This window comes from Rhinolophus ferrumequinum, chromosome 20 (assembly GCF_004115265.2).
Source record: "Rhinolophus ferrumequinum isolate MPI-CBG mRhiFer1 chromosome 20, mRhiFer1_v1.p, whole genome shotgun sequence".
NCBI classification, from domain to species: Eukaryota; Metazoa; Chordata; class Mammalia; order Chiroptera; family Rhinolophidae; genus Rhinolophus; species Rhinolophus ferrumequinum.
The window spans coordinates 12,632,689-12,656,659 of NC_046303.1; the positions used below are offsets into that span (position 1 = coordinate 12,632,689).

Consider the following 23,971-nt stretch of genomic DNA (forward strand, 5'->3'; position numbering starts at 1 on the left):
TAGAAAGCAGTAGAGCACGGAAGCAAAACAAGTCCCGTGGACGTCAGCCGGGCGCCCCACCTGGGTTCGCCAAGCCCGCTGGGTTCTGCCGGCTGAACCAGTGTGTACCTTTTGACTCACCTAGTTCCCCAGCAAAGTCCATTTAGTGGCAGGTGGCTGTTGATAGCCACCAAGCCTTCCAGTCAGGTTGGCCCATGTCTGTCCCCTTGAGGGACAGTGTTCCGTATCTCTATAACTGCAGACTCACTTAGTGCTCTGATGTGGGTATTTATTCCATCCAATGGGAGGGACCCGTAGCCTGAGAGGTTGTTAGTCATCAGACAAACAAAAGAGATCATGTATGTTGGAGCAACACAGCTGGGCAGGATTGCCAGGGAGGAGGAGGCTCGGCAGGGGGTGGGGGGCAGGGAGCTGAAGACTCAGAAGGGGGCCAGCAGGACTGTGTATAAAAGGAAAATGTGGACTCTTAATAGCTAGCTAAGGGGTGAGATAGCAAAGACATACGAAAAAAATCATAACTCGTTGTTCAAAAGAAATAGCCTTTATGGCTTTATGTAAATGTGTTAATAAAACTTCAATCTCTCTGGCCAAACACTCAGACAGAAAGGTTTCTGTCTTCATTAGGCACGTCCCCTGAGCATGCAGGTGTGTGACAAGGCAGAGGGACGTTTGCTCAAACACCATCTGCAGCAGGGGCCATGTTTTCCCCAACGTCCACGCGGAGGTCGTGCCTTCACTAGAAGGAGGCCAAGCCCCGGGGGGGGCAAGCAATTGGGGCAGGAATTATCCGCAGTTAAGTCCACCCGGGCAGACAAAGAGAACCGATGCCACTCCTGCTGGCACTCAGCGCAACAGCACCTGTTCTTCCAGCGCACTCGACCCCTTATCGCCTGACACCTGCCTGGCTGGACGGGCCTCATGCTGCCTGCTGAGGAAACGGAGTTCATGCATATCCATTGCAGGGTAGGTTTCACGGCAGAAATGGGATATGAAATTTCGACAGGCAAGCCACCTATGAATCCAGAGTCAACCAGGCATAATTTAGTAATGAATCCAAGTGATAAAGGTCAAAAGGTGAAAAGCTAGGTTTAAGAGACAGACAAGAGAATGAAAAAGCTGCCCATGAACCGTGTCCTTTGTGGTAGCAGATGGTGGTGGCTGTGGCACACAGCTCCGCTCTGCTAAGGCATCTGTGGCACTTCCTTCCAGCACAAGCGCAACAGTGGAGAGGGATACGGTAGACCCTCAGCCCGCTGGGTGTCGGAAGAGTTACAGCTGAACCCTCGGAAGAGCTCCAGTGAAGCTGATCTGAATTTGCCCATTTCCACTGCTAACATTCGAGCTGGTTTATAGGACAACTGATGTGGTTCCAAGGACCGTGACACAAAAAGAAGTGTTTTCTCCCTCTCTCTCCCTCTCCCTCTCCTTTCCTCTCTTTCCCTCTCCCTCTTGCTATCTTTCTCCTTCTCTCTCTCTCTCTTTTACACACACACACAGAAGTAAAAATCTTAAATATTGGGGGTGCCAAAAATATGTATACAAGTGGACACTTTGGTCAATGTTGCTCAAGCAGTAGTTCGCCGTAATCCGAAGTGTCTGGACGCTGATGGTAACCACTTTGAGCACCTCTTGTAATTGGAGAAGTCAAACGTGCCATGTATTCATCTTTTGTTATCGGTATATATTGAGTATTACAATTTTAATAGTTTTCCTTTCTTAAAATGTATATACATTTTTTGGCACCCTCTGTATACCTTTAATGACACATATCATGACTTTGTTATCTTTTGATAAGACAGTCAAAGTACCAAGAGCCAAGTTCTTTGCGGTATTTCCAGCACCTAGATCAAAATCAGAACAGAGTGGGCTCTCCATATATATTTGCTGAATAAATGAACGTATGAATATTTACGATACCCTTGGGTTTCTGGTGCCCAACCTTGCCTGGAGACTCCTAGGAAAAGCCCTTAGCTGTATTCTAATTTTACAAACATTATTTTCTTGGAGACATTCAAACTCCTCTAGCTCCCTGCACATGGCTATATTTTTTTCTGATGGAGAAATACTGAACGTAAAGTAGAACAGAAGGAATTTTTAACAACTTGTTTCTTAATTCTCACCTAAAATACCCTATTTAAAGCATTTGGTTAAAAATTTTGTATTTATCCTATTCTTCTCTTATTTGCATATGAACGAATAACCAAAGGACAACAGGTAGCAGGGTTAATGACAGGACAAGATCAGACTACCAAAAAATGACGGCCAAATAAAGATGTAACTTTATCCTGGGCTTTTCATTAAGGATCAGATATTTTCTCCTCTCAAGCCATCTTCCTGGGATGAGAATGTCTGTCTATTCTGTATTAACATTCAGTTTACTCGATGAATTTTAAAGTCCTTCCACAGGAGTCAGATTTTATGCAGAAACATTTAGTAAATAGTGATAAGTTGGCTCCGGGTGTGGGTACCTAAGTCTGAGACAGGTTCAAAACCAGATCCAGTCCGTCTGCTGCAAAGTACTGATGTTCGAGGAGGAGTCACAAGAGCATTAAAACTGGAGCTTTTGCCCCGATAAGGCAGATGTGACCCTTCAAAGGATATCTACTATTCGGTATTTAATCAAAGTCATAATAACAAAAATAAGCAAGGACCCACGGACCTTTGTTTGAAGATATTAGTTTGGCTGTTAAAGAAACTGGTCAGTATAAAAATAGACAATAGAGCCTTCACCATGCCTTTCAAATCTTGCAGGCATCCCTGATGATAAGAGAACTGATTAGTGAAGTAGGCTGGGGAAAGTACTGTGGGCTGATCAGCATTTTTATGAGCCGATATATCGTTCATCTTGAAGAATAAAAACAGAGTCACATTTCTTGTAGTCAAGTCCATATAACAAAATATAAAGGTTTGCTAAATATGGATGTTGAGAGTACCCAGGTATTTATTATTCTCTGTTGGAAGCATGTCATAATAAAAAATGATAAAAGAATCAAAACAGCAGGAATAAGGAAAACTACCAAAATACATGTTTTGGGGGTGGTTTATAAAGGTTGTTTACTTTGCCTCTGCAACGATTACAAACATGAGACATTTGATTCCTAGTGAGTTTGTTAGTATTTTTAAAATAACACCTGTCTCAGAATATAGATTAAGATGTTAAATTTGGTGACACGCTACCAAACGTTAATAGAAATCGACTCCCAGGAAACCTGAATGCCCTCCCATGTCAACCCAGAGTATACAATTCATCATATTTAACAAGGTGTGTTGGAAATAGCTGAATACTGACCTCCCTGGGACAAATGATCCTCTTGGGACGAGGGGCCTCTTGCTGTAACTGATACACTGTCAAAAACAAAACAAAGCAAAAGATAATTATAATTAGAAAACGGCAACACATACCAACAGGCCTTCAAATAGTTCCACCTAAGTACATCTCAAAAATGGCAAATATTTCAAACAAAAAACAAAGAGGATACAGGCCCATTTTTTGTCTGAAGAAAGCAGATCATTTATATGGAAATTAGTCACTGTGAATGTAAACTGGAGAAATTGATTTTTTTATTCTTATAAAGCCAATTTAGTTGCATAATTGTTACTGGCATTGTTCATTTTATGGCTTTCTTGGAAGACTAGATAACGACCCGAATCCTTCCGACCATTTTGAAGATGAAATTCGACTTGTGACCACCTAAGTAGTGATCATATAATAATAGGATTCCTGAATGTAAATGCCGATGGCTCCTGAAATACCAGGGAGAGACTAGCATTAGAAAAGAAGTGTCATTCTCTGAAATGTTACAGTTATGAACGCAGACACAATGGATTCTGTGAGTGAATGCAACCCCAAGTCATTGCTCTTTTCAGAAGTTCCATTTCTGCCTTGCCTATCTCCATGGATTCTCGTCTGTTTGACTATTTCCCACCCACTGTCATTCCTTTTTCTTGGGCCCTTTCATATCTTAAATAATAACTCTCTTATATCCTGCTTTAAAGACAGATTTTCAGGCTTGGGCAATGGAGGAAAGCAGGTAATTATACAGAAAAATACAATTTATCAGACTATTGTGATTTTTTTCAGACTATAACACACGATTTTCTGCTGCTCAGCTAGTCTGCTTTTTTCTCTCAGAGGAAACCCTGTGCAGACCTGTGGGTTCTACTCCCATGAAAACACAAGTTGAAAAACAAACCTAGTTGATGTTATCTTTAGAATTTAGAGAGGGAAGAATTAAGTTTAGATGGACTAAACCTATGAAAAGTTAAAACCTTGATCATATGAGGTCTAGAAAACGTAATAAGGAGAAATTTCTGACTTACTCTTAGATCTAAAAAAAAAAATTTAATTGAAGGGCAGATGGTTGTGTGGAAACAGTGATGGAAATGATGGGATATATTTTATAATTATGGCTCCCCAATGCCTCCAGCTCAACGTGGTTATTTTCATACCTAATTAAGCGTAGACTACCCAGCTTTAGCACAGGGAAGAACCTATCTAACCCTCTCATAGCTGTTTCAATGTGCCACATTTCTGAGCTTAGGGGGCCATATGATGCTTGCGTCACTTAAGGGAGAACTGTACCCAGGTATGCGAGACAGCGTCACAGAAGATTTTTTGTCAAAGAGGAAATATGATAAATAATCAACCAAAGATAGAGAAATAATTGTGGCCATTCCACTGACCATTCCAGTAGGGCCCACACATCACGAGAGAGGTTCCTTTGTGCCTCTTGAATCAGCCCCAACACTTGCGAACTGCTTTTCAGTGGGGTGTTGCTGTGAATGAGTATAATAGGAGCCACGGGGGCCTGTTCCTAGAATCTCAGAGTTTTACAGTGCAGGGGAATTGCAGAACCCACATCCAGAGAATCCTGTCCCTCTTCTCTTCCCGTTGTCAATGCCTCTTGCAGCCAACAGTTATATTGGAGGGCATGGCTGGGATGGCTTCGTGAACACCATTTTTAATGCCTCCCTTGGAAGTACATCTGCTCTAAGCGAGAAGCACTTTCAGCTAAGCACGGCTTTGCAATTCATATCAGAAACTAAATGAATGTCTGCTCTAGGCTAGGTACCACAGTCAGCATTATGTGGAGTCTATGAAGATGAATGGAGAGGAGCGGAGAAGAGATGGAAACCGGCATACTGAACGCCTGTCATGTACCAGGAACAATATTTTACTGAATCTTTCAGAGAACTCAGAAAAGAGAATGCTGTATCATTCTCATTCTCATTTTTCAGGTGCAGAAGCAAGAGCAGAGAAGTTAAATGTTTGCCCCAGGGCATCAAGTAAAGATGTGTCCTTTTGATCCAAAGCCCTGGTTTATTTTTGTGTGTGTGTGTGTGTGTGCCTCAGGGCCTTTGCACTTGCTATTTTCTCCACCTGGATTGCTCTTTCCCAAGATAGCCAATATGGCTCCCTCTCTCCCTTCATTCAGGTGTTCCCTGACTTGGGATAAAATTCTATTCCATCACTTTGCTCCCTTATGCCATTTTATGTGTCTTCACAGTACTCACCACCATTGACATACTTCAGTTTATGTATTGCTTCTCCTGACTATAGTGTAAGGTCTTTGAGGGCAGGGACCATGTCCTGTCCACTCTGGTACCCCCAGCACCTAGAAGGGTGCTTGGCACATAATAGATGCTTAATGCATACTTGGTGAAAGAATGGACTATATCCAATGACTCATGGGTCACAGTCCATGACTTCAAGGGGACTCTGATCCAGTGAGGGAGGTGTTTGTGGGAAAATACAATGAGGGAGGGTCAAGCACTTTATTTAATGAGGGGGAGAAAAGGAAGCAGTTCTTTTTACTCAGGTGGGCAGGACAACTTCCAGAGGGGAGAGGCATGGAGCTCTCCTTAAAGGATTAGACAGGATTCTGCAGGTAGAGAAGAGAGAAGCGGTTGCAGGTAGAGGAAAGAGTCCTAGAAGGGAAAGGGAAGGAGTGCTGATTGGTCAGTGAGAGTCCAGTGTGTCTACGGCACAGGATGGGCGGATGTGGAGGAGCCACACGGGGCTGAACCTCGAAGGTCATGCTAAGGAGCATGGATGTTCTTCTGTCTGTAACGGGGGAGTGGTGACACGTTTTGAGCAGGGAGGTGACATGATCTGGTCTGTTTCAGAGTAATGATAATGTGGATAAGACTATTCAGAATAATAGAAGCTACCATTTTTTGGATACCTACTATGTGCTGGACACCTTATCTACATCTGCTCCTTTAATCTTTCCAACAAACTTCCACATAGCTGTTATTCCCCTCTCACTGATAAAGTAGTGGAGATGCCAAGCTTTGAAGAAGCACAAGGTCATACAGATGATATGATGAAATCAAGATTCAAAGGCCGATTTCCAGATCCCAAGGGCTGTATTTTTTAGCAGTACTCTAAAGCAGACAGCGGAGAGGTGCCACATGGGGCTGCTTGCATTAGTATCGCCAAGGCGCTGTTACATAAAATACAGATTCCCAGACTCCACCATCCCCAGCCATGCTCACTGCCAGTCTGGTAAGGGGCCCTGAAATATTCTTTTTAAAGCTCTCCGGGAGATTCCAGTACACAGTCAGGAGTGGGGGCCACTGTCCTTCGCCTCGCTGAAGGAAGGATCCGAGTGGGGACTCTGGAGGCAGGAAAGCGAGAGAGAACAGTAGTTCAGGTGGACATACAGGAGATGGTGAAAATGCGAGTAAAGATAACCCTGGTGGAAATGCTGATGGAAGGCGAGGTGATTGCACAGGAGGACTGACAGAGCCTGACGACAGACTGAATAGAGGGAAGGACCTTGCTGATTGAAAGATTGAGACACTGTTAACAATCACAGAGGATACAGGTGAAGGAGCTTCTGGACAGTTCCTTTCCTGTGTCCGTAGGCTAAATAAAGCCCGTAGTTTTGTCTTCTATGGACCCTCTGAGGTCTAGTAAAGAGAAATGCTGCAGTTCACTGATCTCACAACCAGGAGCAGTCCGAGCCAGGGGTGATTTTGCGGGTGAGGGGTCGCTGCAAACCCCTCAAGCCAGGGACGCCACTTCTGCTTCCGGGTCCCTGGGCCGCACGCATCATTAATCAATCGCTATTTCTCAGTGAGCAGGTCTCAGGATCCATAAGATCTGCTCAGGGCTGCTCCAAGCAACAGAAATTGACAAATAGGCAAGAAGCCTATTTGCCATCTGGATGATGTGTCTCTATAAAGATAATGAGATGGCAACCGATGGCGACGGCAGCCATTAAAAAAAAGGCGGGGGGGACCAAACTCTATCTTAGCTTCACGTGAGGGCCCCACTCCCTCGTGTTCATGCTTAGTCATAACGACAGAAACAGCCACGAAAACTGTCTCTGAGGCACATTTGATATAACTGAAACATATCACATAATCTTAAGTACAGTTTCTCGAATTTTCTTTGTTCAACAAACGCATTTCACCGGCAAAGTGCAACAATGTATGTCTCTTCTCGGGTGATTCTGTGAACTGAGAGGCTAGATATGATGGAATCTGCTTCTGTAGCAATGTTTCAGATATGCGCCAGGCACTCCCCAGCGCTGGGCCCTCTACAGCGAGAATTCATAGCACCGGAATACACTGTTTGGTGGGGGTGGGGTGGAGGCAGTCACTGGGGAACATGGAGGTGAAGAATGGGATTCCCTGCTCCCCAAGAAACTGGAAGCAGATTCAGAAATCCAGAGCTCACTGACAGGCTGTTTTACTTTTTCTTCCATCAGAACACCCGACCCATGCTCCTCTGGTAACAGATCAACTCCATCCCTATGGATGTTGAGTGGAAGCCTGTGGGCTGGGTGATGCTGAAGCCCCGTTCAGACCCATCTCCTCCTAAGAGACCCTGCAGAGATGTCCTCTCGCAGCCACTTGTTTCTGAAGAAAGCACGCAGAGCCAGGAGCTGGACCACCGTGCTCACTGCCCAGGCCTTCCCACTTTTCATGGAAACAAGCTCCAGGGTGTGAGAGAGGAATAGCGAGTGCTTCCTTCCGATGTCTTCCGGGCCCCACCCCACTTCTGGCCTGCTGTGTGAAGACCTGGCCCCGCTAACAGAATGGCCAGTCTTAAAAGGGATTGAGCTCTCCTCTTGTCTAATGGCACCTTGAAAATCCTCAGGAGGAGGCTGTGTAGACTGGAGCCAAGGGGTCTCAGACGTTAAGTGCACAAGAAACTCAGAGCCCCCCCAACTCGCCTGATTCAGAAATCTGGGGTAGGGCTGAGGAATGGTTATTACAAATATTCTCCTCCGGTGATTCTGATGAGGGGGGTCCATGGACCAGGGTGTGGAGGTTCCAAACTCCTCTTTAGAAAAACAGGCACAGGCTATGACTGCTTGACCTGCTGCCCAGGAGAAGGCCCTGGGAGAGCTGCTGGCTGCAGTGTCTGCCGCTTAATTGGCACTTGGCCTCTTAAAAAATAAAATCTTCCAAAGTATACCCATGGTGGTTGGCTTTTGAACTTGTCTGATTGAGGCATACAGTTCTGGCTGAAAGTTTAGCACACAGATTTATTTTTTTAAATCAAAGTTGAAAGTAACTTTTTCTTTTAGAAAATTGAAGCCAAGCTTTCTCAGTCACTTCACTAATGTTTTGGGGTATGGTCTTGAGTACTAAGGACTAGCTGCAGATACATGACACTTGGGGACATGATCATTCTTATGGAAACAGCCCACTAAGTGACATTAGCTTCTAAGAAAGGGAGGGGAGCAGAGAAGGCAGGAACTAAAGGGATGTCATGTGACATCTTGGTTCTTTAAGTCAAGACCCAGTCTTATCCATCCTTGGTGGCCCCACAGCTCCAAGCCTATTGCCTGGCTTAAGGCAAAGACTTAACGGGCACTTGTTGAACGAATGAATGAACAAATGAATAAGCAACCTACTCTATATACAATATTGAGAGAGCTGATTTCTAAGGTTCTTTACTCTTCTCAATTTCTAAGTCAGACATTGGTGGTTGAACAAACGAAAGAACAAACGAATAAGCAACCTACTCTATATACAATACTGAGAGAGCCGAGTTCTAAGGTTCTTTACTCTTCTCAATCTCTAAGTCAGACATTGGTGGTTGCCTTCCCAGTATCCACTTCCATCTTTCCCGTTTCAACAACACCCCACGTTTTCCAGTCATGTAGATTATATAGGATTGATCTCTGCCTGAGTTTGATTGGTTTAGGGCAGTTATCCTACCCCAGCTCTGACTACAGTGATGGGGTCAGGATTGGTGACTCAGGTCCATCAGGGCTGAGACTCAACTCTAAGACTTTGCCTGCTGCTCTTAAATAAGAGCAGCTGTTGGCAGTTCTCTGGGCTGGGGGGTCACAAAGGAGGAGCCCATTGATAGTGGAGCCAAACCTAGGAAAGTAGAGCCAGTAAAGGAAGAGATACACACTGGGTTCTGGTAATGTCATTTGAGTGGCTGGAACAAGCCATGTCTGAAGCCAGTTTCTCTGGACATTTTGCTTAAGTCAACCAATGTGATTGGATGGAATATCTGTTACTTGCAACCAAGAGCATTGCAATTAAAGTGGATCATTATGAAGTAGACTAATTTTCTTTTAGGAAAAATATCATAATTGGGACTAATGTTTCATAATAAGAATCGGATATCAGTAAGTCAAAGCTGTGGCCAATAATAGGTGGTGGATGAAAACAAAGACATACCTACATTCTTCTTAATCATTGCAAATCATCAATTTTTAAACCAAGTCCTGTAATACGGCAAAAATGTACTGCATGAAATAAATACATGAGATTTTTCAAAGTACCAAATAATTACCTGAGTTAAAATAAAAATAAGTGTGTGACGGATAAAGGTGGATTCCATAAGTGATATGCAAATGATGTTGACATCAATATTTAAAATTAATCTCTCAAAAATTGAAAGGAAGGTTTGTGAGCATTTCAAAGAGAAAGACTTGGTGATTCCAAGGTTCAGAATGGGTGTTCCAACAGGTTATTTAAAACAAAACAAATTTCATATTCTGATAGGTTTCTTGGACTTTTAGATCAGGGAAATTTATAGTTTTAGCATACTTAGGGAAATGCTATAGCTTTATCATAAAGTTCTACAAGGTCCTTGATTCCTTATATTTATCCTTCAAGACCCACATGCAAATTTAACCTACAAGGTCTTCTGTAGTCCTAGGAGGTAGTGGCGTAGTATATTATTACTAATATCCATTTGCATTTTAAGTTAATTGGTTCACATCTGTCTCCCTTCTTAGACTGTAAATTGGAGAACATTATGGACCACGTTTTATTCATTGTTGGTTCCTAATATGTATCCTCTGACATTCAGAAGGTGTTCACTGTATCTTTGTTAAAAGACCAGATAAGTGGGTGATAATCTTAGAAATAAGATGGAGTAGCATGAGCTTGGGAATAATATTGTCAGGTGAGTTTATAAGTGGTCCAACAGCCAAACTCAAACAACTCATGGATCCAGAACAACCAAAAAGGGTTCTTTCTCAGTGGTGCTCTGTAGGCCTGTGGTCCATGTGTTTTTGATGCCATGGACGGCACCCCTGAGAGCATGCTCCCCTCAGTTTTGGAATTCCACGTCACTAGAGCCTGGATGACTATTAGTTGGGTGTAATAAAGAGGAACTTCATATATGTCATTAGGTTTATATTAAATGGCTTCAACCATCCCTTCTGCATCTAAAGTTTTATGATTCTAGTGCAAATTGAAAAGAAACAAACAACTCGGTTAGGTTGAAAAATTAAACTTAAAACCCATACACTAAGGTAAAATTGACATTGTGAAAATGTAATTATTGATGCCTTTTCTAGCTTCCTTGGGACACAGACGTGCTTTGGAGAGATATATTGGGTGGCCCAAGGTCTCCTAGCAAAAGGTGAAACGAAATTGAGCCAATGCCATCTTTTCGCTTCAGTAAAGCTCTCTGCGGTGGCATTCACTCAACAAATATTTATTGGGTAGTTAATGTATGCAAGGCTATGAGCAAAGCACAGTAAGTCACAAAACACCCAATACCTCTCACCCGCAGATATTTTGTTGATTTACTGTCAGAGCACTTCACACTCCATTAGGAAACAAACAAACAAAAACATCCAATTACTAAGTCATTAGCACTGGCTTTTAACAGAGAAGATCGGAATGCAGAAGGGTGGGTTGGCGGGGTCCTTAGAGACCCAGCACAAACCTTTATCTCACAGATGGAAGAGCAGGCTCCTGCAACAAAGAACGAGATGCCTCTATAGATGCTGACATGCAAAGATCGGGACAAGATACGTGTGAAGCGAATCAAGCAAAGTGAAGGACACCAAGTACAAGGCAAGCCCCTTTTACAAAGGAAAATGACAACCACAAAAATCCTTCATAGTAAGCATGTGTATTTGAAATACCTGGAAGGGTATCTTTCCAAAATTGACAGGGGTCAGCTACCGGGGAAGACAAGCTGCTTAGTGGAGTATGGGACATTTTGATTCTCCGCTTTCTGTATTTCTGTAATGTTTGTCTTTTATGTAGTTTTGTGTTGCTTTTGTAACCAATATAGACATATATAGGTATACAAGGAAGCATATATGTGTCTGTGTGTGTCTGTATATACTTCCTTATGTACTTATGTATATAATTTTAAATAGGAAGAAAAAAACCTGGGCAACTTGCAGCATGGGGGTCAGGTTTGCTCCTGGGTTCCACTCTGAATGTCACTGCGGTGCTTTTCTGTAAAGACTCTGCCAAGTTATGGAATCTCGCTGAGCTGTGGTTTCCTTGTATGTGAATGAAATGAGGATAACAATGGTACCCGTTGCTCAGGGCTGTGGTGAGAATTTCAGAGTTCAAGCACGTAGTTAGTGCAGTAACTGGCCCACGGCACGTCTCCATGGGCAGCAGAAACAATGGAACATCATTAGCAATAGTAATAATTATTTTTACTATTTCTGTCTAGAAGCAGAGCTCGAACAAGAACCTGAGTCTCAGCACAGTGGGTCGGTCTCATTCTGCCACACTCCTTCCCTCTCTTACTGGAGAAGTACTGAAGTCAGGTAGATAATATTAAAGAAAGAGAAAAGGAGCCTGAGTTGATAGCTGTCTGCCTTCATGAGGGGAGCTGAATGGTGACTGATGATCAGATAATGATCTCTATTTCTAAGGAGTCACCCTTAGTGATCAAGCATTATTCATTATTCCTTGCTATCTGTTAATGAATTTTCTTGTGTTAAACATCATATGATATTACAACCTTAGGATGACGGCCCAGAACAACTCACAGAGGTCAACACATTCACACTTGCTGACCAACTGCAAAATAACAAAGAAAGAAAGAAAGAAGGAAGGAAGGAAGGAAGGAAGGGAGGGAGGGAGGGAGGGAGGGAGGGAGGGAGGGAGGGAGGGAGGGAGGGAGGAAGGAAGTCCTAAAATAAAAGGTATCTCTTTCTCTAAGCACTCCTAAAGTGGGGCACAAGCAGCCCGCTCTTGGGGGTCCTGGCTGGAGGAGAGTGCTTTTCAAGCCCTCTCTGACCAAGATCTCTCCTTCGTGGAAAAGCGAAGATTTGGGTTCTCCGTGCAGTGAGGTGAGACTGCTCGTGTGTGTGCACTAAATCAACGGCAGGAATTGTTCAAAAGGCAGGCCTGCTAATGACTTCTGAGGAGATTCAAGTTTCAGATACTCACAGTACGATTTCCATATTGGAGGCTGGTATTCTTCAGCATCTAGAATAAAAAGAAATCAATCCGTCAGCCTGGACGTCAAACTGCTAACATGTGTCTTCTCTGGAGGAACAACAGTCTGTCAGCAGTACTTGCATTCTGACCTCAGGGGGCCTCTCCATTCATTCATGGGACAGTTGCAGGCATGAGGGGGAGAACGTGTCCAGCAACCCCTGTGGACCCACCACCACTTTCTGCAGCTCACTTACCATGAGAGAGTCGATTGCTTAACCATTTTCATAGAGCCCAGTACATCAAAAACAGATTTGTAAAGCATTAACTTGATGGTACCCTCTAGCAGTCCTTTCAAACAGTGTTTACCTAACTTGGCACAATAAACATATAATTTATCTCACAGTTTCCACTCAGACCTTTAGCCCATTTATTAAGAGTTGGGGGCAAGACACCAAGTGGCAAGTATGTAATATTAAATCTGGGAAGTTGTGTAACTCAACCAACTCCTAAAATACTACGTCTGACAGCAGAGACACTGATGATTCAATTGGAATCACATTATCTCCTTGAATTTACTCCAATGTGTGACTTAAGAAATTTCCAGAAAGCCTCTCAGCGATCAGAAGTGTCAAAGTGAAAGAGTTACAACAAAATGGAGAGGATGAAATTGTTATTCATCAGCCTACAACACAGACAATGGAAGAAAATCTGCTTGTTCAGTCGACTCAACAGTCCCAGGGCTGACAGCTGAATTTATAATTCTGATAGAGTTATTAGACTTCTCCTGAGCTTAGCGAGGACCTCAGTAAAACACACTGCAGCTGAAACAGCCAGAGGGAAAATGTCATTTCCCCAAATTACAGAATGTTGAGCTGCGGGAACCCGAAGAGTTCTCTAATACCGCACTGTCCATAGGAAGCTCTGCGTTTGTCATCCTGCTGTTTCATGGCCCCACACGACTACCCTTGTACTGCCCTTGTCCTTGTGTTCCTGTCAGACACGACTTTTATACAAAGGACTACGACTTTTCTCACCTCATACGTAAGACAATATGAGAATTTTTCCCTCCTTAGAAACAACTACGTTATTTATAAATAAACCCTAACTGAAGAGTGATGAATGTCCCCCAAATCCTACTCAATGACACATGTGGCTTAAAATTAAATTCTTTTCACAATTAATATCTTGCTCTCAGGGACCCACCCTATCACAACGGCAACTAAATGCCTCAAAATGTAGTTTCATTCAAATAAATCTCTTGTGGGCCTGTGCTGTCAGAAACCTACTGATGGAGAATCAGCCACGTAGACACACACACAATTTGGCGCAATAACGGGTTAGGCTGTTAGTCAAACTTCGTTTACTGCATAAAAGTGAAACTTAATACTGTTGTCAAAGTAAGAGAACAGTGGCATCTTATAAGAGTTAGCTTTTAACCTTAACCAGCAATTAATTTCATCCTAGGTGTGACATAAACCTATTTTAATGGGTTAACATGAGTGTTTGTTTATAAAGAGCGTTCAAACAAAATAAATCAAGTTACTGAGTGTACAATAAAATTCTAGAACCATCCATACAATGCCACCTCACCAGAAAAGCCAGGTTCTATATATTAAAATATTGATGGCACCTTCAAATATATTTTTCAAAGGTGATGACCTATACATACTCACACACACACACACACACACACACACACACACACCCCCATCAGATAGCATAGGAACATACATCCCTGAGATGTCATCTACCCAAAGCTGCAGATGACAGCTTTATTTATTTATTCTATGAGTTAAGCACAACCCCCTGACCAAGAAGTGGTCAAGAATCGTCAAAACCTAGAGTGGAACTTTCTGCACAGTGAGGGAAAATCCCCCCGCAAAAGAAGTAGTCTCCTTTAGGCAGGTTTTCAAATGTAGTGTAGACGCTCAACTTGAATTTCCTAAGGTCTCCTTACCTAAAGTCAGAAATTCCGTTTAGAAGACCTGTCACTGTCCATTTTAGTCTTGTTGTTCCGTGAAAAACCTAGAATTTTGTTTCATCTGAAACAGTGGCTCCTAACTTTCTAACTTTCATTTAGGCTGCGCTGCACGTAAACAATTTATCACTTTCCAGTTGCTCCTTTTGGCAACATAACATAGAGAGCTGCCTATAGAGACCAAAGAATATAATGCCCCCTTGCTTAAAGTCCTCCAGTGTGTCCCCTCTGCTTCTGGAATAAAATGCAGACATCATACTGTGGCCTACCAGGTCCTGTGTCACCTGGTATTTGTCCACCTCTCGACTCCATTGCAGACACTGTCACTTTTTCACTTGTCATCCAACCACATGGGCCTTCTCTCGGTTCCTAGAACAAGACAATCTCTTCTGAGTAACCTGCCTTGGCTCTTGTCATCATGTAAAAAGCTATCCAATGGATTGATGCATGGCCGACTTACTCCAGCGTGGAGGGCTCAGCTCAAATGTCACCTCCTGGGGGCATTCCCCGCCAATCTGGTGTACAGTAGCCTTCCCCAATCCAGTCACTCTCCATCATAGCACTTACTACCATCTGAAATTATTTATTGGATATGTTGTCTTGCTGTTACTGGTCTCATCCCACAAGCAGCTGGACTCCATAGAAGCAGGAATTCTGCCCCTTTCATGTGTGCATCAACTCTTAGAAGGGTACCTGGCATATACCAGACATTCAAAAAGTATGTGTGAAATAAACGAATAAACTCTCCGGGTCCAAATCTTACCTCCGACAACTACTGGCTGAATACCTTGAAGCCGGTTACTTAGCTGTGTTTAAAAGCCTCCCAATACTCATCTCTAACACAGAAAAAGGAAAAGTTCCTCCTCATAACCTAACTCTTAGGGATATTGTGGGACTTAAATAAGATCATGTATATAAAGTTCCTGGGACAGCACCTGGCAGATGGCAAGTTCTCAATGAAGCCCCATAACTGTTGTCATTGTGACCTCACCCCGTCCTCCTTCTTCCCACTGAGTTCATGCTCTTGTCTTGTCTCCCTCGACAGAAGCCAGTGACTATCTCTATTCTTGCCTCCAGATCTGGAGCCTGTAATTAAGTCCCAGTGCTGTTGTCATGGTAGGTTTTTCTTTTTCATAAAAGAATTCAAACGGAGAGGCCATTTGTCATGCTTCAGTGGAACAACTATAATTACCTTGGTCACGTTTCACAAACCACTAAAGCGCACTGTTAGAAGGCCTTGGTCAAGTGACAAGACACAAAGTATTTTTAATCTGTGGAAACAGATCTTTAGTGTCTCCAACACCACCCCACCAACACGCGCATTTGCCCCCATTTCACACAATCGTTTTCAAAAATCTAGCTTGACACTTTTTTAAAAAAAACAAAAAACAAACCTGGAATAGATTTTTGAGGTCACTGAGCTTATCTTCCTCATTTGGCAAATGAGGAAAATGAAACACAGATAATTAAGTGGCTTTCTCAAGGTCATAAAACAAGTGAGAAGCAGAGGTGGGATTAGAATGGGAGGCTCTGCCTCCCCGATCAATCACCCTTGCCACGCTGGCCACCCTAATTTACATAGATTGAAATCAAGAAAAAAAATTATATGACAGATCTGGTACTGCAATTCTTATGAAGCTTGAAAGAGAAAATAAAATAGAGAGAAAAAAGAAAATGAGCAGTACAGAAAATTGACATCAAGTCACATTGTGGGACAGTATTCCATTCCTGCATATACCCCCAACTAATAGTTCAAGTCCAGGAGATGCAAGGTACGGCAAGTACTGAAAATAAGGCACAATGCTTTTGGAAAGTGCATTATTTTGCTAAATACTTTAGAGAAATGGGTATAAAGCAGAAGGAAGGGAGAGGAAGGACAACAGAAGAAGCGCCATGTTCTAAGGAAAAAAGCTATCATTGAACCCAGAAGACAGTTACACATTTTTTTGAAAAGAACAATGAATTGTAAGGGTCCAAAAGGCTTAGAAAACATATTGCTTAAAAATATTGACCAGTTTGATGCAGTCCCATGTGTTTATTTTTGCTTTTGTTTCCCTTGCTCGAGGGGATGTATCCAAAATGATATTACTTAGACAAATGTCAAATAGTTTACTTACTATGTTTTCTTCTAGGAGTTTTATGATTTCAAGCCTTACATTTAAGTCTTTAACCTGTTTTGAATTTATGTTTCATATGGTGTAAGACAGTGGTCCAAATTTGGTGCTTTTTTTTTTTTTTTTGCATATGTCTGTCCAGTTTTCCCAACACCACTTGTTAAAGAGACTGTTGTTACTCCAGAATATATTTTTTCCATTGTCATAGATTAGATGACCATATAAGTGGGGGTTTATTTCTGGGCTCTCTATTCTGCTCCATTGATCTGTGTGTCTAGTTTTACCCCAGTGCCACGTTGTTTTGATTACAATAGCCTTGTAGTATAGTTTGAGATCATGGAGTGTGATACCTCCAACTTTGTTCTTCTTTTCTCAAGATTGCTTTGGCTATTTGGGGTCTTTTGTGGGGCCATATAAATTTTAGGATTATTTGTTCAAATTTTGAGAAGAATGACATTGGTATTTTGATAGGAATTGCATCGACTCTGTAAATTGCTTTGGGTAATATGGTCATTTTAACAATATTAATCCTTCTAATCCTTGATCATGGTATGGGTTTTCATTTATTTGTGTCCTCTTCAATTTCTTCTTTCAGAAATTACTAGAACTAGTGGGGTGAACATACTGTAAGATATAAAAATTTCAAATCTCTATATTGTAACCTGAAACGAACATAACCAATATAAGATTGTATACCAACTACACTTAAATAAAAGATAAATTAAAATATTGACTAATGTGTATCCAAAGTTTAAAAATGTGTAAACTCTTTGACTCAGCAATTCTATTCATGAGAATTCAACCTAAGGTTGTAATGGAACACGTGAACAATGACGAATATATAAACAAGGTGGTCACTGCTGCTTTGTGTATCACAGTGAATCTAACAGCCGAGAAAGAAGGGAGTGGTTAAATAATTACCAAATAATACAGTCATGAAAATGGTGGCGTGAGTCAGAGCTTTGTGGTCGAAAGTATGGCCTCTGGAGCTAGACAGTCGAGGTTTAAAAACCTAGCTGTCACTCGCTACCTGTATGACCTTGGGTAAGTTATTTCATCTCTCTGTGCCTTAGGGTTTTTTTTCTAATCTATAGAATGGGAGTAATAATACTACCCAACATATAGCATGCTGTGAGGAGAGATGGGTTAATATGTATGAAATACTTAGTCTGGTGTCTGGCACGTAGGAAACTCTGTTGCCTGTTTATACTATCTTTAATGACAGAAAAACAGTAATTCATGCTACATTAAGTATTAAACAAAGTTTTCAATATAATCCCCTTTTTAAGAAAAGATAAATATGTATATACATAAAAAGGGTCTACAAGTCTATAAAGCCGATTATTAACAGTTGCTATACCTGATAGTGAAAATAGAAGTGATTTTACTAAAAACTAAAAAGACCCAACAAAAATAATTCTTATAATAACACATGCATCATGTACAGTCCTAATGCAAGAAGAGCTAGGGTGAAAACAAAAGAAGAGACAATAGCTTCCGGAGCAAAAGGCCATGCCCGATTCCCTTGGCCCTCTTGAAAAATTCTGTGAAATAAACATTAATGAGCAACTCTATCCAGGCTAGGAAGCAGATACCTCCTTTCATTAAAGTGGAGGGGAGGGATATATAGATGCTTAGAAAATGATTAAAACCTTGAAAATGGGTATAAGACGACTCAAATGAAATAATCCATAAAGAGCCTGAACACAGTAAACAAAAAGAAAAGCTGGTTAAAGGGGCCTGGAGGTTCAGGTGAAAACTTGGAAGATTTATGGAACAAACCTTACGTGCTAAAGTAACTAAACTCTGAAAAGACAACATGCCGTTCCGAACTGTGGCGGGGAGATGAAGAATTCTGGGACCATCACACGGAAAGCTCGACAGTGTCTGAGACCCATGGAGAGGACAGCAGAGGTGACAGAGAGCATGTGTCATAAAAAGTCATCTTTCTAGATCAAAAGCATGACAAACATAATTTAATATCGCTATTGTTTTTACTAAACATAAAAGTAATAAGCACTAAATGTTGAAAAACAGAGAAAGCCCAATTTTAAAAAATCTATGTCTCTGAAAGTCCCTGATCTCAGAAAAACGCGTCCTCAATATATGTATGTGAATCCTTCCAGATTTGGTCCTATAAATGGCTAAAATAAAAACGTGTTAAAATAGCCTCATATCATGTACGCTGTCCTGCAATTTGCTTTTGAACAGAATGATATTTCTTAGGCATCTTTCCACGTGAGTACACACACTCGTAGATCTCTTGTTCTTGTTGTTTTTTTTTTAAAAAACTACTGCTTGGTCTTCCATTGTATGAGTACACCAAAATGTATTTAACTCATTTATTAATAATTTCCAACTGAGAGACATTTAGGCTATTTTCAGTTTTTTGGAACAATGTTGCAATGATATGTTACATGTGTAGTATAGATTCTGGAAAAGCGTCTTTGATTTTAAAAGCTCTTGTTAACACAACCTTCAAAATGATATGACGATTGGACCTCTTAACAATGTGTGAAAGCATGCCTGTTTCCCTATCCCCGCACCAACACTGGCTATGATCAATTTATGATGCTTTTAAGACTCAATTCAAAAATACACCGGTAGACTAAGTGCGCATTTGCAGAGAAGCAAATGGAAGCACAAAAGGCTCCTGGGAATGAACCTGTGGAAACACATGGCCATGGAATGAGGGACAAACACACTGGTCCCCTGCCGTGGTGGTGACTGCAGCTGGAAGGCTCTATCCTTCCAGACATTTTCAGCTCCAGAAATATGTTGATCTGATGGTATCACCTGAGAGAGCAAGTGTAAAAGAATGTGGGGACTGATTAATGAAGAAAAATTAGAGAACACCATGTGCTGCACTTGGATAAGTGACAACTAAAAAGGAAATACCTGTAAACAGTAAGGAGAGCCAGATTCCTTCCTTTGGCTCAGTGGAGTGTGGATGCCTTAACAGAAAAACACATGCAGGGGCTTTGGAAAATGACAGGAGTGAAAGAGTCAGCAGTTTAGAGAATGATCTACCAAGGAAGTCGGAGACCACCCATCTTTGGGAATATTTCAAACAAAGCTGCATATAGTGCACCAGAGAGATCACTTGGAAATAGGTGGGAGGATTGGGTCCCTCCCCCTGCCATCCCCTCTCCTGGAAGAGCCAGGTCTCTGCTATCACTTTTGATTTATTGAAGCACACATTTGCAAATGGGCTGTAGCTCGTGGGCTTTTTGCAGGGAAGTTGGGTGGAAACAGGTTTTCAATCAGGCATGGGACCGCCTCACAAGGAGATGACAGTTCAGAATTTGCTGGGTGATTAGCGTAATGGCCCCAGATGGGTTGGGATCCAAAGGAAAGCAATCAACTGCAGCATGAGTAGTATGTTACGTGTGTACACACACTGCACTGTGTCCTCAACACGCACATATGCCCAAGTTTGCGTCTTCAGAAGTGTGAGAGGGGCCAGAGCGTGCAGCCCCTGGCCATGATCTTGTCGGGCCATTACAGCCAAAAGGTGCCATGCCTGAGTATGAGATGACCTGGAGATCAGCCTAACTGCCGCAGAATGCTGAGATGTTAAGGCTGTGACAGAGCTTTCTTGCTGTCACACTGGCTAAATGTGTTCTAACACTTGTCACCTGTACAGGCTCCCTGCGTTCCCCTGAGAAATGAAACATCCACGTATTCTCTTTGGAGGCTACTGCTTGGGTAAGGGATGATGGCCTGATGTACATCTGACTGTGGATCTCAGATCAGGAATTGTTGCAACTGATTTAGTCCTACACATAGAGAACAGCAGAGAAGACAAATTCCAGAAACCTTTGCTGGGCCCTCACGCTGAGCCCCAAGGACAGCTCAGCTGAGGTTTTCTGAAGAAGATGAAGCCATCACGAGCCTTAGGCTGGCCTCTGTGGTCACTAGAGGGCACTGGGGCCACACAAAGCTTCTGTTCTGGGCCACTTCTTCTGCATGCAGAGGTGTGATGACATTCTTTCATTCAACAGGTGTTTACTGAATAAACACAACAAGCCAGGCCCTGGGTTTGCCTCAGTGAACAAGGACTTAGGAAGCTGGCCCCTGCATGACCTGGCCCCTGGCCACCTCTCCCTGGTCCTTCCATTTGTCTCCCCTCTCACCCACTTACCTCAACCACTCTGGCCTCTCCTTTGATCCCAGAATACATCAAGTGAGGAGACCGTCGTGTAGTAAGAGGACGCATGCATAAGACTGATATCATGCTAAGGTCTGGCTGCCTGCCGCTTGAAAATGTTAAAAATCGAGAGACATGGTTGGTGGAAAGAAAAGCAGGTTTATTCAGAATGCCAGCATTCTGGGAGGATGGTGGACCCCTGTCCAAAGGTCATCTCCCCATTCCTAGACCGGTCAGAAGGTGTTATAGGTACACAAGAAGAAGAACAAAGGAAAAGGGGAGTCAGTCAGGCAACCTTCCTGGGCTCTTGTCTGTTTTAAGGTATTATCTCCAGCCACTGTCGCGTGGGACTTTATGTGTATTCTGGTCTCTGGGCCCCTGAGGGTTAAGAAATTGCCCTTTCCAGGGCAGGATTCTGTTAATGAAATGGATTAACGAGCTATGGGTAGTCTTGAGAAAGGGAACGAAACAAGAGTTCTTTAGTTAATCAGTAGCATCCAGTGGCATTTTAGAAAGATCACTCTGATTGCAGCGTGAAATGGGATTGGGGGAAGAGAAAACAGTTGTGGGGGAAGAAAATGGGGGTGACAATCTGGGAGCTGGGCAGTTACTTAGGCAGGTGACACTAGTGGTCTGAACTCAAATGGTGGCAGTGGAGATGGAGAAAATGGGATGGATTTGGGAGACGTTGAAAAGATAGACTGTTCAGGACGTGGTGATGAATTGGGTAGGAACAGAGAAGGAGAGGAGGGAAAATGACTGCTGGCTTAGACAGAAGATGAATGGTTTTTGGCATCAGCAACTGGATGGATAGTGATGTCTCCACAGAAATAGGGCCGACCAGAGGAGAAGCAGGTTTGGCAGATGGCGATATACTTGGCTTTCTTCTGTTGGAAAGAGATGTCTATGAGACAGCCAAGTAAACACATCTAAGAGGCTTGGAGTTCAGAAGACAGAACTGGGCTGGATATCTAGAAATGGAAGCCCTAACATACAAAATGTGACTACAGCCACGAAAGCAGAGGATATGACCTAGGATGGGTATTCAGAGTAAGGAAAGAAGACTTTTAACAGAACTCCTAAAAAGCACCAACAGTTAAGGGCAGCGAAGAAGAGGAGAATGAGTATACACCAGAGAGATAAGGGAGGAACCGTAAGATGGGGTGACATGAAAAGCAAGGCAAGAGACATTTAAAAAGGGAGAAGTGGACACAGCACCAGAAGCTGTTCGAGTGAGATACACATAAGAAGAACCCACTGCTTCAGCAAAAAAAAAAAAAAAAGAAAAGAAAAGAAAAAAAAAGGTTTTTGATGGCTTTGCAATGGAGTGTGGGGAGAAGCCACCGTTAAGTGAGATGAAGAGTGAATGGAAATTGAGAAAACAGAACTTGCGGTAGTTGACGACTCTTCGGGGAGGTATGGCAGTGACATGGAAGCAAACATCTCTTTCCCATAAAAGAGGAACAAGGGGTCAAGGCTGATAAAAGACAGAGGAGCTCTAATCTGGATATCATCACCTCTTGCCAAACTATTTGCCATGTTCCTGGTCTCCCTTTCTCCCAGAGCCCTCTCCCTACTTCTGGTCCTAAGTTTCTACAAAATGTGGGTTCCTCCCAGCATGATGGAGCTGTTTTCTTGGTGGATAATTTCCTCCTTTATCATTCACACACTTTCCCCTCTGCTGTTTCTCTAAAGACAACCCAGATCCACTACTTCCCATCAGCCTAGAGCCCTGGCTCTCTTCTACCCTGCACCCCCACTCCTCATCCCCCAACATTCTCCTTTCCAGCATTGACCTGTCTCTTTACAAATTCTTTTCATCAGAGGAATGTCTTCCTGGCTTTCTCCCAGAAGCCCTTTTGGGCATTCATTTACTCATCCAACAAATATTTACCTAGAGCTTACAGCCTACTTGGCACCAAATATTGCGCTAGAGGCTGGTGTAGATATAAAGGCAAGATGCAGAATCTAACAAGGATCAGTTAGGAGAAATAAACACATCAACTTATTTGTTCTTTCAACAAACACTAACTGACTACCTGCTGAACATTCGACTTCTGGCCACCTGTGCATGTAACCATAATATAAGGTAGCAAGGGCACGTGATATAGCAAGAATAGACCAAAAAGTGCCATAGGAACAGAGAGGAGAATTATTTCACTCTGTTATTTCTTGATGATGGTTCTTTTATTCATCTCCTCCCTGAAGACGGAGATGTCTTTTTCCTAAGAGAAGACAGTTTAGGTGTACCTCTAGCCAGCTCTCTACTCCTGCCATTTAGAAAAGCCCCTCTATCTCCTATAATATCTTTGTATGGGTCTTGAGTTGACTGTAGGCATTTGTGGCTCTTCAAGTATATAGTGGTTGTGGCAGTGATAGACTAAATTCTCATGAAATCATCCCACAAATCATGACCTTGGCAATGTTGTTACTGGCAGAGAAATATTTTTTTTAGCTGTGTTATATTCAGAGTCAAATAGAGGTAGTCCTAGTGCAGAGAGAGAGATAGGAGAGGAAGTGAGGTCTCCTACAAAATTGGAAAAGAATTTTAAAGTGTCTAGTGCATTCCAGTTATGTATCACCTATAATCTTTACAATTTTTCGGAATCATCTCTCCACACATTCACCTATCTTCCCATTTATTATCCATCCATCCATCAATCCATCCATCCATCCATCTCCCATTTCAGCAAACACTTATTTGTCAGGCACTGTGCTACATGTTAAACGTATAGTCGTGAGCAAGGCAAACCCAGGCCCTGCTATCATGGTGCCTTTGGTCCAGCAATGAAGGCAAACAAAAATTACACAAGTAATTACAATAAGCTATGAAAGGTTTTATGATAGACAAAGTTCATGGTACTAAGGAAGCATATAGTGGAGATCCTGTAAGGTAAGTATTTTTATCTCCTAGAGATGAAGAAACTGAAATTCAAAAACAGTAAGTCATTTGCCTGTGGTCACACCGTTAGTGATTCAAAATGTAGATCTGGTTTACTTCAGAGCCAAGTAATTCTCCCCATGGCCTTAGAAGAATCAACAGTGCAGAAGATAAAGTGAAATTTTCAGTCCTTTCGTATTTCTGGTCTGTTTCAGTGGTTTCAG

General features: G+C 42.4%; 1 protein-coding gene across 2 annotated transcripts in view; it reads right to left on the reverse strand.

Moving 5' to 3' along the window:
- Nucleotides 1-23,971, reverse strand: part of CHN2 (chimerin 2) — a 277,643-nt gene that overhangs the window by 117,561 nt on the left and 136,111 nt on the right. Inside the window, exons 1-3 of one of the 2 annotated variants that reach the window (XM_033088119.1) lie at nucleotides 14,872-14,929; nucleotides 12,634-12,672; nucleotides 3,290-3,345 (exon numbers count right to left, since the gene is read on the reverse strand). In XM_033088119.1, the coding sequence (XP_032944010.1) occupies nucleotides 3,290-3,345; nucleotides 12,634-12,672; nucleotides 14,872-14,914 (138 nt within the window). In that variant the 5' untranslated portion in view covers nucleotides 14,915-14,929. Of the gene's footprint in view, nucleotides 1-3,289; nucleotides 3,346-12,633; nucleotides 12,673-14,871; nucleotides 14,930-23,971 lie in introns of those variants that run through there. The other variant, XM_033088120.1, reaches the window with a different exon arrangement.